This window comes from Phoenix dactylifera, unplaced genomic scaffold (genome assembly GCF_009389715.1).
Source record: "Phoenix dactylifera cultivar Barhee BC4 unplaced genomic scaffold, palm_55x_up_171113_PBpolish2nd_filt_p 001360F, whole genome shotgun sequence".
NCBI lineage: Eukaryota > Viridiplantae > Streptophyta > Magnoliopsida > Arecales > Arecaceae > Phoenix > Phoenix dactylifera.
Window position 1 is genome coordinate 75,819 of NW_024068686.1, and position 13,901 is coordinate 89,719.

Below are 13,901 nucleotides of genomic sequence, written 5' to 3' on the forward strand. Positions count from 1 at the left end.
CTTTTATTAAAGATTCTATAGGCTTTACTAGTTGTAGAATAACCTAGGAATATTCCTTCATCAGATTTAGGGTCAAATTTCCCTAGATTATCTTTCCCATTATTATGTACAAAACACCTACATCCAAAAACATGAAAATAGTTAACCTTTGGTTTTCTGTTTTTCCACAGTTCATATGGTGTTTTCTTTATGATGGGTCTTAATAGAACTCTATTTAATATATGGCAAGAAGTATTAATGGCTTCTCCCCAAAAATACTTAGGGAGGTTACTTTCACATAACATCGTTCTAGCCATTTCCTCTAGTGTTCTATTTTTCCTTTCAACAACTCCATTTTGCTGTGGTGTCCTAGGTGCTGAGAAATTATGGGTTATCCCCTTTTTGCTACAAAATTCATCAAATAATTGATTTTCGAATTCGGTACCATGGTCACTTCTAATAGCTATAACTGAGGATTCTCTAGCATTTGTTACTTCCTTGTGGAACTTCTTAAACATAGAAAATGCTTGATCCTTATGCGCTAGAAACATGACCCATGTGTACCTAGAGTAATCATCTACTATAACTAGACCATATTTATTTCCACCTAGGCTTGTTGTTCTAGTAGGACCAAATAAGTCCATATGTAATAATTCTAGAGGCCTAGAGGTAGAGACACATTTTATGGATTTAAAAGAATTCCTAGATTGTTTGCCAAATTGACATGCTTCACAGATTTTGTTCTTTTCAAATTTTAATTTTGGCAAACCTATCACGGAGTCTCTTTTAACTAGTTTAGTTATTGTGTCCATGCTTGCATGACCTAACTTACGGTGCCATAACCAACTAGCATCATTTTCTTTGGTTTCATTTACAACTAGACATTGGTTATGTTTTGCAAGATCTTCTAGGTCTACAACATATACATTTCCACGTCTAATCCCTTTAAAGACCAAACTATTATCATTAGGATTTGTTATAATACATAGTGATGGTTTAAACATAACATCATATCCTTTATCACATAATTGACTAATGCTTAACAAGTTATGTTTAAGACCATCAACATATCTAACATTATCTATAAAAGTAGAAGGGGTGATTTGAACTTTACCAATGCCAATGATGTGACCTTGGTTGTTGTCTCCAAACGTCACAACACCTCCCTTCTTAGCTTCAAGGGTGAAAAATTGGTCTTTATCACCCGTCATGTGCCTTGAGCAGCCACTATCCAAATACCAGCAATTTTTGTTGACCTTGGCTGCAAGACACTCCTACACAAGCAAATCATGTCATCTTAGGTACCCAAGTTTTCTTGGGTCCTTCATGGTTAGTCAAGTTGGTTCCTTTTGGAACCCATACCCTTTTAATTTTTCTTTTAGTTTTCCTTTTCCTATAGTCACATGTATTTGCTTTATGTCCTATATTTCCACAACAGAAACAGGTGATTTTCTTAGTTTTTGTTTCCCCAGCTTTAACAAAGAAATTACTAAGAAGTTTTTGCTTATTCCTTGGTTTGTACCCTAAGCCTGCTTTATTAAATACTGCACGTTGACTATTTAGTATCATGTTTAACTTTTCTGAACTATATGTAAATTTTTCAACTAAGGGTTTGTATTTGTTAAGTTCTTTAGTTAATGTTTGATTTTCTGTTTTTAAATCATTTAGTTCTTTTGTTAGATCCTTGTTTAAGACTTGTTTATGGTTTGAAAGTTCCTTAGTTAGTTTTTCATTATCTTTAGTTAAGGTGTTAGTCTTCTTAATTAAAAGTTGATTGCTTGTCTTAAGTTCTAGATTTTCTTTGGTAAGATTATCTTTATCCTTAATTAATGAATCATGCTTATGAATATAAGTTTGATTAGTTACTTTTAGTTCTCTGTTTTTAACATTTATATTCTTATACTCAATCATTAATTCATTGAACGCATCATAAAGTTCATCAAAAGAAAAATCAGGATGCGTATCGGAAGTTACCTCGTCTTCGTTGGCCATGAAGCAGAAATTGGCCTTTTCTTCTTGTTCCTCGTCAGAAGAGGAGGATGATGAGTCGGAGTCGGATAGTGTAGTGACAAGAGCTTTCTTCTTCTTGTACTTACTCCCCTTCTTCAGTAAGGGGCATTCAGCTCTTATGTGACCCGGCTTCTTGCACTCGTAACATCCAATCCCCTCGTTTTCTCTTTCCTTACCTTTGTCCTTCCGGTAGAAATTTGAGGGCCCTCTCCTTTGATGATAGGACTTCTTGTGGTTGATGAATTTCTTGAATTTGCGCACAAGAAGAGCCTCACCACCATCTTCCTCATCTTCTTCTTCTTCACTGCTGCTGCTGCAAGATAAGTCCTTGTTAGAAGAAGTAGATTTTAAAGCTATTACCTTTTTCTTATGGGAAGACTCTTCCTCGTGTTGTTTCATGGTGAGTTCGTGAGTCATCAGGGATCCAAGGAGCTCCTCAAGTGGAAGCTTGTTCAAGTCTTTAGCTTCTTGGATCGCTGTCACTTTAGCTTCCCACAACCTCGGTAGACATCGAAGGATTTTCCTGACAAGCTCACTGTTAGTATAGTTCTTGCCAAGGCTTTTTAGGCCATTGACAATATCAGTAAACCTAGTGAACATGGATGTGATAGTTTCATTTGAATCCATTTTAAATAGTTCATATTTATGAACCAAGATGTTTATTTTGGATTCCTTGACTTGATTCGTGCCCTCATGGGTCACTTCAAGTCTGTCCCAAATTTCTTTTGCTGAATTACAAGTTGAAATCCTATTGAATTCATTACGGTCTAAGGCACAATAGAAGACATTCATTGCTTTAGAGTTTAATTGTGCCTTCCTCATGTCATGTTCATCCCAATCCGTTTCTAGTTTGGGTACCTTGACACCATCTATATATATGGATGGGATGTATGGGCCATTTACAACAATGGTCCACATCTCATAGTCTTGGGCTTGGATGAATATTTTCATCCTAGCCTTCCAGTATGAGTAGTCGGATCCATTGAAGAAAGGGGGTCTTTGGGTGGACTGACCCTCAATGTGAGAAGATCCAAATGGGGTTGTCATTTTGATCTTTTAACTCTTGAGTGGAAGAGTTTTTGGCTCTGATACCACTTGTTGCCCAGATAGACAACCCAAGAGGGGGGGGTGAATTGGGTTTTAAAACAATTTGGATAATTTAAAACGTTATGGATGATTAATTAAAAACTATGCCAAGTTATTTAATTAATTACTATGTGCTGTGAGCAATATGAAATGAGAAGAGGAAGAGACAATCAATCACAAACACAAGTTTTATAGTGGTTCGGAGCTATCCCTTGCTCCTACGTCCACTCCCCAAGTTTCTCTTGGGAATACACTATAACCCCCTTGGATTACAGCCGGTTGTTTTGCAAGCTCACAACCAAACTTGTTGTTTTACGAGCTAACAACGAACTCGGTCGGTTTTCCCAGGCTCACCGACTAGAACCAACCCCGATTGTTTTCCCGGGCTCACAATCAAACCCTTTCACACGTTGGTTTTAAAACTGGCTCACCAACTAACCTTTATCCCCTTGATTCAATCCCCCGATTGAACCAAGTAAATACACGTAGTAGAAAGAAAACAGAAAATAAGCTTCTCAAAAGCAGGTATGAAACAATATATTCAAGGATGAGTTTAGAAGCCCTCAAACGCTTTTAAGCTTAAGTAGAGGAATGGCTTCTTGACTCTGGTCTCCTCTTGGATGAGTGATCGACTTGAATGTAGGAGGAGGAAGCTTTGAATGCTGGGGAGAAGTTGGTGGCGCAGTAAATGCTGATCTCCCCTTTTTCTCGTTGAAGAGCACTTGCAAAGCTTGAAGACTTGAATGCTTGGAGTGGAATGTATGTTCTCTATTTTGCTACAGTCTTCTGTGGCTATTTAAGCCAACCCCCACGGAAACTAGCCGTTACTCCACTTTTTCTGGCCGTTCTGCACACTCTGCGCAGCCTGACAATGTGACCGTTGGTGGGTTGGAGTCGACTCGCGCGATCAGGAGTCGACTCGGCTGTAGCGGGAGTCGACTCAAGCTTTTCAGGAGTCGACTCGGCAACTGTTCCAAGTTTGAATTAAAGTTGCCGTCACGACTGGGAGTCGACTCGTCTTGGCCCGGAGTCGACTCGCCAACTTCTGGCGCTGACCTGGCAATTTTGGAGTCGGCTTTTCCTCTGTAGACCGTGGATACAAATTTGAATTTTGCCCTCTCGAGTCGACTCGACTGTCCTGGGAGTCGACTCGAATCTCAGAGCCCGAACTCCCGATTCTCTGTCTTTTGGCTCATCCAGTCTTGGAGTCGACTCGAACTTCCTTGGAGTCGACTCGGCTCTCAGTTTCCGAAAGTTGGTCTTCTGCCTTTTGACGTGAAGCTTGTCTTGGTGTCGACTCGAGCTGTCTGGGAGTCGACTCGAATCTCAGTGGCAGTAACATGGTTTTCTCTGTTGATGGTCGCACAATCTTGGAGTCGACTCGCGTAATGCGGGAGTCGACTCGAATCTCAGAGTCCATAAAACACTCTCTGACTTTTTCTTTGTGCACCGCTGGGAGTCGACTCGCGTTCCACTGGAGTCGACTCGAATCTCAGAGTCCATAAAACACTCTCTGACTTTTTCTTTGTGCACCGCTGGGAGTCGACTCGCGTTCCACTGGAGTCGACTCGAATCTCAGATCTGAAAGACTGCTCTTCTATCCTTCTGTCTGTTTTCAGTCGGAGTCGACTCATACTGATTAGGAGTCGACTCGAGCTCGTGCCAGTGACCTTGATACGCTTGGAGTCGACTCGTGAAACTCGGGAGTCGACTCGAGTCTCAGACATTGGTTCAGCAGACTTCTTAACTTATCCAAAATACTGTAAACCATGTCTAGAAACACTTGAGCAGGATTTTCACTGAAACACTCAATTGAATTCATTAGTAATCACACGATATACTCAAATGCTTTGAGCTCATCAAAATCAAACGGGGTTTTAATCAATCACTCCACAGCACTGATTTTTTCTGTGATCTTTCCTATCAAATGATTCCCAGACAAGTTTAAGCTCACTAGTCCAACAAGGCTGGCCAGTTCTTCTGGTATTTTACCAGACAAGTTATTTTCTGAAAGGTCCACAGCGATCACAAGTGAAAGGATTATGGTATACTCAAAGACCCTTCCTTTCATGGTCACTTGCAAATTTTCGTTGTGATAAAGATAATGTGAAATGGTTTGATTAGTCTCCCGTAACACTTTCATGGCAGTGAAGTTTCCAAAGCTCGAAGGAATGGTTCCTCATAAATTGTTATTAGCAAGATCCAGGATTTGAAGAGCACTTAGTTTTGATAGATTAGGAGGAATATTTCCAACAAGCTTGTTTGATCGTAAGCGAAGGATCTTCAAGGACAACAAACTTTCTCCTATCCAAGTAGGTATTGTACCAATGAATCCATTATGTCCAAGATCAAGAGTTTCTAAATTCACACAACTCTTCAAGGATAATGGGAGTCCTCCTGATAGATTATTGTTACTCAAATGCAATGAAGTGAGGTTTGGTAATGAACAAATTGACGGAGGAATGCTTCCAGATAGATTGTTGCTTGAAAAATCCATGACAAAGATACCGAAAGAGTTGTTCCAGCAATCAGGAAGCTCACCCAACAAGTGATTTTTTGAAAGATCAAGAACCTCAAAGTCGGGCACACAAAGAGACGAGGGAATTTCACCGCTTAAATTATTTATGGAAAGGGAGAGATATTCCAAATTAGGCATACTTTTGCCAATACCAGGATGAATCACTCCTGAAAATGAATTGTTTGATAGGTCTACCAACATCATTATGGAAGAATTAAAATTTGGCAAAGGACCCTCAAAGTAGTTAGAACTTAAATTCAACATATAAATGTTGATTAAGCTTGTTAGATCAGGTACACTACCTGCGATTCCATTGCTGGAGATATCCAAGTAAAATATATCCTGGGAAAATGACTTCCAAAACCAATCTGGTAGAGTGCCTGAAATTCCATTGTTGGAGATATCCAAGTAAAATATATGCTGGGAAAATGACTCAAAAACCAATTTGGCAGAGTGCTTGAAATTCCATTGCTAGACAAATCTAGATAGGAAATGTTTTCTTGCGTCCGGAGCCATGCTGGAAATTGTGGCCCCAACTTGCAAGAATCAATACCTAACACTTGAAGCTGAAAAGGGGGGATCCAATCTGACGTCAGATTCAGAATTAATTGGTTACCTGACAAGCGTAGAAAATTCAATTTGGTGAAATTGGCAAAGTGTTCTTCAGACATGACACCCTCCAAAGAGTTCGAGCTAAGGTCTAATGAAACTAGCTCTGCAAGTCCCGCAAGCCTTCCAATTGATGCTGGAAGAGAACCTGAAATTGAGTTGGCACCCAAATCGAGAGATTTGAGCATTCTAAAGTCCCCCAACAAGTCCGGCAAATAACCGCTAAGCTGGGTGCCCCGCATGTGCAGAGTCTTTAAGTTGTTCTTGATGCATCCCGTAAACACTTCATCAAGTTCATGCAAATTTTTGCTGATATTAATCTGTGACAATCCTAAATACTGCAGCTTACACAGACCCCCAAGTGCACCCGGGGTTTTGCCTTCAAGAAATAGATTGCCGGATAAATCAAGGAAATTGAGCGAAGCTAGATTCTTAATTGCAGGCGGAATGATGCCCCGAATATAATTGTAGCAGAGATCAAGGTGCTCGAGGCTACTTATGTTGAACAACCAACCAGGCATCATCGACGAATTAATGAAATTACCAGAAAGATCAAGAACAGAAAGTGAAGTAAAATTCACATGTGCAAGAGACAGCGGAATGGGGTTGATGTCACAATACTGTAAGCGTACCTCAACGATAGAAGGGAGCATGTTTAGTGCTTGCAGCCAGTGAGCACCTTCTCTGAATTTCACACCCATCATATTCAGATATCGTAGAGAAGAAAGATGAGAAATCCAGAGGGCATTATCAATGATGAATTCAGGAACAGGATCAAGATCACTATGGAGATAAAGATATTGGAGGCTCGATAGATTCTCAAGCTGGGGTGGGATCAGTCCACCCAAACCAGCTCTGGAGAGGTCAAGATATTTTAGCTGACGGAATGAGCCCAGGAATTCTGGGATGCGAAGTCCTCCAAAGTTGTTCATGCTCAGGTCAAGATAATTCAGGTGCTTCAGACCAAGTAACGAAGGCCTCAACTCACCTTCCAAGGACCCCTTGTGCTGCGGAAAGCGAAAACCGTCAATGACTGAGAATCGGTGTAGAAAATCGTCAATGAGTGAGAATGGGTGTGGGTTTTTTTTTTTTTTGGTAAAATTATAGGAGGGGAGGGGGAGGGACCAGCCCACCCGCGTAGCAGCCTCATTACTGAGCCCCCCTTCCACTAGGGAATGTTCGATACAGGTCGCAGGTTTCGCGTGCCTTCCCCGACCCGTGGGCTCACCCCACTGGGTTCACCGCCTCACGTGTGGGTACGTGACCCCAGTGCCACTTTGGTACAAGTGGAAGGAAAGCATAACCGCCAACAAGCCAGCCGAGCGTGGGGCATCCGGTCTCCTAATTTAATCGACGCCCGTGCGTTTCGAACTCGGGCAACTTGGACGGAATTATCGCCCCCTTACCACCAGGCTACTACCTTGGTGGCAATGGGTGTGGGTTTTGGAGGTCAAGCTTGACAACATGGCCAGTCCGGTTGTCACAAGCGACGCCTTCCCATGTGCAGCAGTCGTCACCGACCCAAGAAGATAGCCTGTTGGTGGGATCTTTGAGGCCTGCTTTGAACCCAAGAAGAGCATTCCTTTCAATCAGCATGCAGCCTGGGATTGAATCTCCATTGAGTTTTCTCACTTGAGAGCACAGAAAAGCAAACAACAAAAGTAGAAGCTGGGCTCCTTTTAGATCCATGAATTTAGCTGCCGTGAGATGGAGTAGATGGATCTCCTTATATTTATTTATCTGAAGCAGATTCCATTGCCGTCCCCGTCCATGACCACGCGCCAATAAATTGACCTCTGAATTTCAATAAATTGCCGTCCATGACCCGCCAACAAGATCAAGCTTCTTTCCACACCACACATGACTTGCTGGCAGTCCAAACTCCGTGGGATATTTACGAAAACTCCTTTGCACACCACACATAACTTTGGTGCACTCAAAAGTCCGTGGGATATGTACGAAGACTTTTCTCCACACCACACATGACTTCGGCGTGCTTGTTCGGTGGTCCAGAACTCGGACAAGTTGCACTCAAACCAGTCTAAAGTCGTGAAGGGCTGGAATAGCTCCAGTGCATCCACATCTAATGAGAGGAACTATGTAAGTGAGTATTTAATCCTACATCGATTATATATCGAAGAAGATACTGATACAGGGTGAAGAAAGTAAAATCATCTCTTCAACTAGTTTTTTTTTAATAAAATCCTAAATCATTATAAATAGTGTTAGAATGAATCCAGTCCATCATAGTATGTGATTATGTGTTTAGTTCTATATCAGATATATGCTGGGGTGCTTAAATAACATTTTTCTTCTTTGCTAGCCTTTTTGAATAAGGTCTTAGGTCGTTCCACCTAAAATTTTGAAACTATTAATAATAAATTTATAATAATAGTATTTAAGATATTATTTATTTAAAATTGGACTCTTAGTCTAGCGAGGATGCTAAGATTTAAACAAGAGTAACTATATTTGAAAAATGATTGTGTCTGAAATTGGATTATTAGACTTGTGAGGATACCAAGCTTAATCAAGGATAATTGTGTTTGCGATATGATTGTCTTTGAAATTGAATCCTTAGTTTGGCGAGGAACCATACAAGTACGTGTTCAGTCTCATACCAATTATGCGTTAGCGAGATATTGAATACTTTTATAAAGCCAAAAAACTCAAATAATACCTTTTTAGCAAGCTTTTTCTAGTGAGGTTCTTGATTGTTGCATCTAATATCTTGAAACCATTAATTTTTAATTTAGAACTAACTGATCTTTGAATGAAGCTACGCTTTTACCAACTCTCAAAAAATAGGGATAGAATGCAACTGTGATGGTACTTACACCTAGTATCATGTAATCTTGATGTCTAATTCCACCTCTCTCGCAATAGCAACAGAACTTCCAGATGCGGCATATATTAGTCATTAATCAATTATACATGTTGGAGAGATCTTGACACTTATGTATGACATCTGAGTTCTTGGTTACCGGTTCAAAACTTGACAAACGGTACCAAAGCCAATTTTGTTGGAAATTTTGAAGCAGATTCCATTGCCGTCCATGACCCGCCAATAAATTGACCTCTGAATTCTATCTTGGAAAGTTAGTCGATGATTTCCACACCACACAAGACTTGCTGCAGGCAACAGTCCGTGGGATGTTGACGAAGAATCCTTTCCCCACCACACATGACTTCGGAGCAGTCCAAAGTCCGTGGGATATTTACAAAGACTGTTTCCACGCCGCACATGCCTTTCTTGTAGGGCTCGTTTGGTTGGCGAGAAAAGAATGAGGAAAAGTATGGCCACGGAAAAGTAATGAGATGCCTCTTGTTTGGTTGGAGTTTTCAAAGAAGAGAGATAAGAAAGTTGTATTCCTATAGAAATATGATTCCCACATTTCATTGAAAAGTCTTTTCAATGGGAAACATGGAAAAGTTACATTCCCATGAGCTAGGAATGACTCCATTTTTATTTTTTCCCTAAAAAGTCCTTCAGCATTAAAGAGGTATTAAAGATCTAATTTTTATTAAGGGTATAATAGGAATTATACATAATTTTTTCAGAAAAGTGGATCGTCAACCAAATATAAGCACTTTGGAAATCTGTCATGTTCCCATGGTTAACCAAACATGCCAAAAGTACTTTCCCAGGCATTCTCTTTCTAGAAATTTACTTTTTAGAAATCATATTTCTAGAAAAAAAAATACTATCCATGAAACAAACGAGCCCGTAGTCAAAAGTTCAGGAGATATTTACGAAGACTTCTTTCCGCACCACACATGTCTTCGGTGTGCTTGTCCAGTGGTCCTGAACTCGGACAATTTGTACCAAAATCAGACTAAAGTCATGAAGGGCTGGAATAGGTGCAGTGCTTCCACATCCAATGAGAGGAACCATGTGAGTATTAATTTAATACTTTTTTAACTAGCTTTTTCTAGTGAGGTCCTTGATTGTTGCATCTAATATCTTGAAACTATTAATATTTAGTTTAGAACTATTTGACCTTTGAATGAAGCTATGCTTTTGCCAACACTTAAAAAATAGGGATGGAATGCAACTGTGATGGTACTTACACCTAGTCACCCAGTATCATGTAATCTTGATGTCTAATTCCATCTCTCTCCCAATAGCTACAGCACTTCCACATGAGGCATATATTTAGTCCTTAATCAATTATATATATTGGAGAGATCTTGACACTTACATATAACTTCTGTGTTCTTGGTCACCAGTTCAAAACTTGATAAATGCTATCAAAGCCAATTCTGTTGGAAATTTTGAATTTTCTTTTATAAAAGATTAAAATTTCTAAAAATAGAATTTTAATTCTTTCCTATTTTAGGAGATCTTGAGTTTTAAAATACGATTTTAAATAGCCCTGGAATTGTAAAAACAAGCGCTCTTGCATTCATACATAGCTTGTTCCTTCAAGCCCAAGTTGTGTTTTAAGGATAGTGGGCTAACAACCACGCATGCCCTCGCACACTCAGCTTGGCTTGGCCAACTAGGCCATGCGTATGGCATGCGCGACGCATATGTACACGTACAGGCGGGCCTCTATGAGGTGCCAGCCATATCAAAGCCGTTGAGGCCTTTATTGGACTCTTTAGCAATTACCCAGACCAAGCCTATAAAAAGGGTCCAGATTCAGGGTCTTAGGATCATTGGTTCCTTGTGCTACTACTTTGTCCAAGATAGAGAAAGCCTCACTCAATTTTTTCCTACTCCTTCCAATTTATTTTTCATCTATTTTTTTTTCAATATCTCTAAACTTTCATCATGAGTTGATTGGATCATGCCTCACATACGATCGTGCTCGTCAAAGGAGGATAGGGCTGAGCCGAATTGTTGTATCTTAAGAACAATCTTCCGTGGCCCCACACGAGGGAGTCTAATTTCGTTCTTAAGGCAATGCTCTTAGCTCTCCAAAGAGTGCAAGCTATTAAAAATTGTAGATGCATCATTGTTGTCATTGACGTTTCCATAAGAAATAGAAGAAAAAGGAAAGGATCTAGACTCGATATCAAATAGCCGTACGGGGCCCATGGCCCATTTAAAGGAACTTGGATCCAGCAGACCTTGGCTTGTCTCGGGCCCTTTAGCAACTTTGCCCATTGTCTTCCTTGATGGTCCAACCATTCTTTGGCGTGAAGGTGACGAAATGACATTGTAGGTGAGGTCGAATAGAGGTTTCTTTGGCGTGAAGGTGAGAAAACAACATTGTACGTGAGGTCGAATAGAGGTTGTTTGGCTTCAAACAGTGGTACGACCTACATCTTGAGAGACAATCAACCAACCCTTACATCATGAGGGTGAAATGCTAAGAAGATGGAAAGGATGGACCTTAAAAAACAGAAGGAAGCAAGGCAAGTGGTATCGAGGTTTCGGACAAGAGTATATAATAGGAGATGTCATTTGAGCCAAGATGCTTTAGTGATAGAGGAAATTTGAAACCAACTTCGACTATATTTGGTAGAGGAGATAAGTTTTGGAGGGATATCCCTATATCACAGAAAGGATAAGTTATTCCACGAGATATATAAGTCTTTTCTAGTATATTTATTTGGTTGAACGAAGAAGTAAGAGAATAAAAGAGTGCGTCAAGTTTTGTATTAAATAATAATAAAGATTTTATTGTAATCACAAAATTGCCCTCCAACCTTTTGGTGTATTTAAAAAATGGGTAAGGAAAAACTAGTAATTGCAGAGGGTAAATATACTTTGTTCCCTAGAATAATTTTATTCTACCAGAATGGTATCATAGAGCTATCCCTTCTCTCCCCCTTTTTTTTTTTTGGCACTTAAACTAATATAGCTATTTTAGAATGTTTTTGGGTATTTGGCTAGATAACTCTCAATTTGAGGAGGGAACTTATCATCTCCACCAAATATTTTCTTAGGATATCCAAAGCAGCCTGACATGGTGTGACCTAATGGGGAAGAAGGAAGTAAATACTTCAACTCGCTCAGCTCAAATTTTTTAAAAAATTTAAAAAAATAAAAAATACGGTGAAAATAACGTTTGACCCCATTTTATTTTATTAATAAATAAGAAACTGAGTTACATAGCCTCTATTAGTATTAGTATAATCCGTTCTTCCACAATTCAAGTTGGACTCTTCTAGGTAAGAGAGGACACATCTTTTTCAAAATAAATATGACTAGTTTAAATAATCATGAAAAACTAACATGTTCAAGAGCTAGACATTCACTTCTACGTCAATTTTATCTACAGTCGTTCGCCTAATTCTTCTTAGATTAGAAGATACGTCATGTCAAGATCTTCCAAACAATGAAATTTAATCTTGATCTCTCGATACCCTACATCTTTGAAGAGGATACTATGTCGTAAAGCTCGAAAAATTATCTAATTAAATCGGACATTGTATAGGCATATTAGGATCTCCGGAAGTTTGGTGAATGATTCGGCTTTTCGATATGGTTGATCTTCCTATTCAGCACTTCCAGTAATGGCTAAAGTGATCCACATCAAGTTTGCTAATTTTTTTAAATTATGGTATTTAGGTGTGCTTCCGCAAATTGGATTTGTTATTTATTAGTTGTGATGTCCTTTCCTATGCCCCACTCGAATAATGGTGTATCGTCCGCAATGAAGATTTGGGGGGTTCTAGCAATGAAGATGAGTGGCTATTGTTGGCTAGGTTCCTTTGGCAATGAATTTTTATGTTATAGTGAAGATGTGGCCCTAAGGAGGGATGGAGCCATGGGCAGCAGCAGGTTAGGCGGCTGAAAGGTGCAGAGAGACGTCCAGGTTGGGAACGTACCAAGACATCATCATAGGTTTAGAAGCTTGTCATCCACCATCCCCCAGTACCCACATAACTATGCTTTAAGAGTAATCAAGAGCACATATCAACATTTATTGATCTCTTCAAATATTTCTTGATGGTAGCTGTAGGATCTATAAACATAAAACACGCTCATGATCTCCAAATTTTCAGCCATAAATCTAATCTCAAGGGCACAATTATTCATCACCCATTTGTTAAATACAATAAGTTAATTGCAAATAGGGCTTAAGAAGAATTCTCTATTCTAGCATTGTTAGCACAAAAAGAATTTCATGACTTTTCAAAATAGTCACCAGCACTGAGTGATCAAACTGCCAACAAGACATCAAAACATAACAAGCAATGCTACGGTAACTCAGAAAAGCCGCTCAAAAACATATAAAATAAAAACTATCTAGTCCCGAAGCCACTGATCTTGCATCTTGGACATCATGAGATGCATCAACAATTAAGTTGAACTATATGATCAAATGAATGAATGTGCGTATGCATAATAAACTATCATTAACTTCCTACGAAAAAAGATTAGGGGAGTGATGAGGGCTCACAAAGCCATCTTGCAGTGGTTGATGTCCAGTTTTCAGATAAGGTTTACCATTTTTTCCCTGCAAATTATCCATTACTTTTCAAAAGAACTTTACCAAGAAGATGGCTAACAAAGCATGGAGCAATATGTATCTTTTGTTTCATACTTCCAATTATTTAATAATAGCAAGATATTATAAATTAAATTTAACTATTTAAAATTTGTAACTACAAGTATGGTTTTTGATTTTAATCGATTTGTTTCTTTAATTATATTAATTTCAAAGAGACATTAGTATATCTTTGCAGGAGTGGGCTTTTGTTATTTAGTTTTTTATTTGCTTATGTATTCACTATTTTTTCT

At 39.2% G+C, this 13,901-nt stretch overlaps 1 protein-coding gene across 1 annotated transcript; it reads right to left on the reverse strand.

The window, feature by feature from the left end:
* Positions 1–5,211: 5,211 nt before the first annotated feature.
* On the reverse strand, positions 5,212–7,867 carry LOC120108491 (receptor-like protein EIX1). The gene is made up of 4 exons (XM_039122089.1): positions 7,623–7,867; positions 7,453–7,477; positions 6,051–7,209; positions 5,212–5,973 (listed from the first exon to the last, which is right to left on the reverse strand). Exons 1-4 carry the CDS (start codon positions 7,796–7,798, stop codon positions 5,255–5,257), a joined length of 2,079 nt encoding a protein of 692 aa, XP_038978017.1. The 5' UTR covers positions 7,799–7,867; the 3' UTR covers positions 5,212–5,254.
* Positions 7,868–13,901: the final 6,034 nt, after the last annotated feature.

What these genes read in the sequence shown, in the direction of transcription:
- LOC120108491 (XM_039122089.1), bottom strand. Translation starts at nt 7,798, where the DNA reads ATGCTGATTGAAAGGAATGCTCTTCTTGGGTTCAAAGCAGGCCTCAAA. An exon ending in CCACACCCATTGCCACCAAG is followed by an intron (nt 7,478 to 7,622) that starts GTAGTAGCCTGG and finishes CTTGTACCAAAG; the next exon opens with TGGCACTGGGGTCACGTACC. An exon ending in CTGGGGTCACGTACCCACAC is followed by an intron (nt 7,210 to 7,452) that starts GTGAGGCGGTGA and finishes CGCTTTCCGCAG; the next exon opens with CACAAGGGGTCCTTGGAAGG.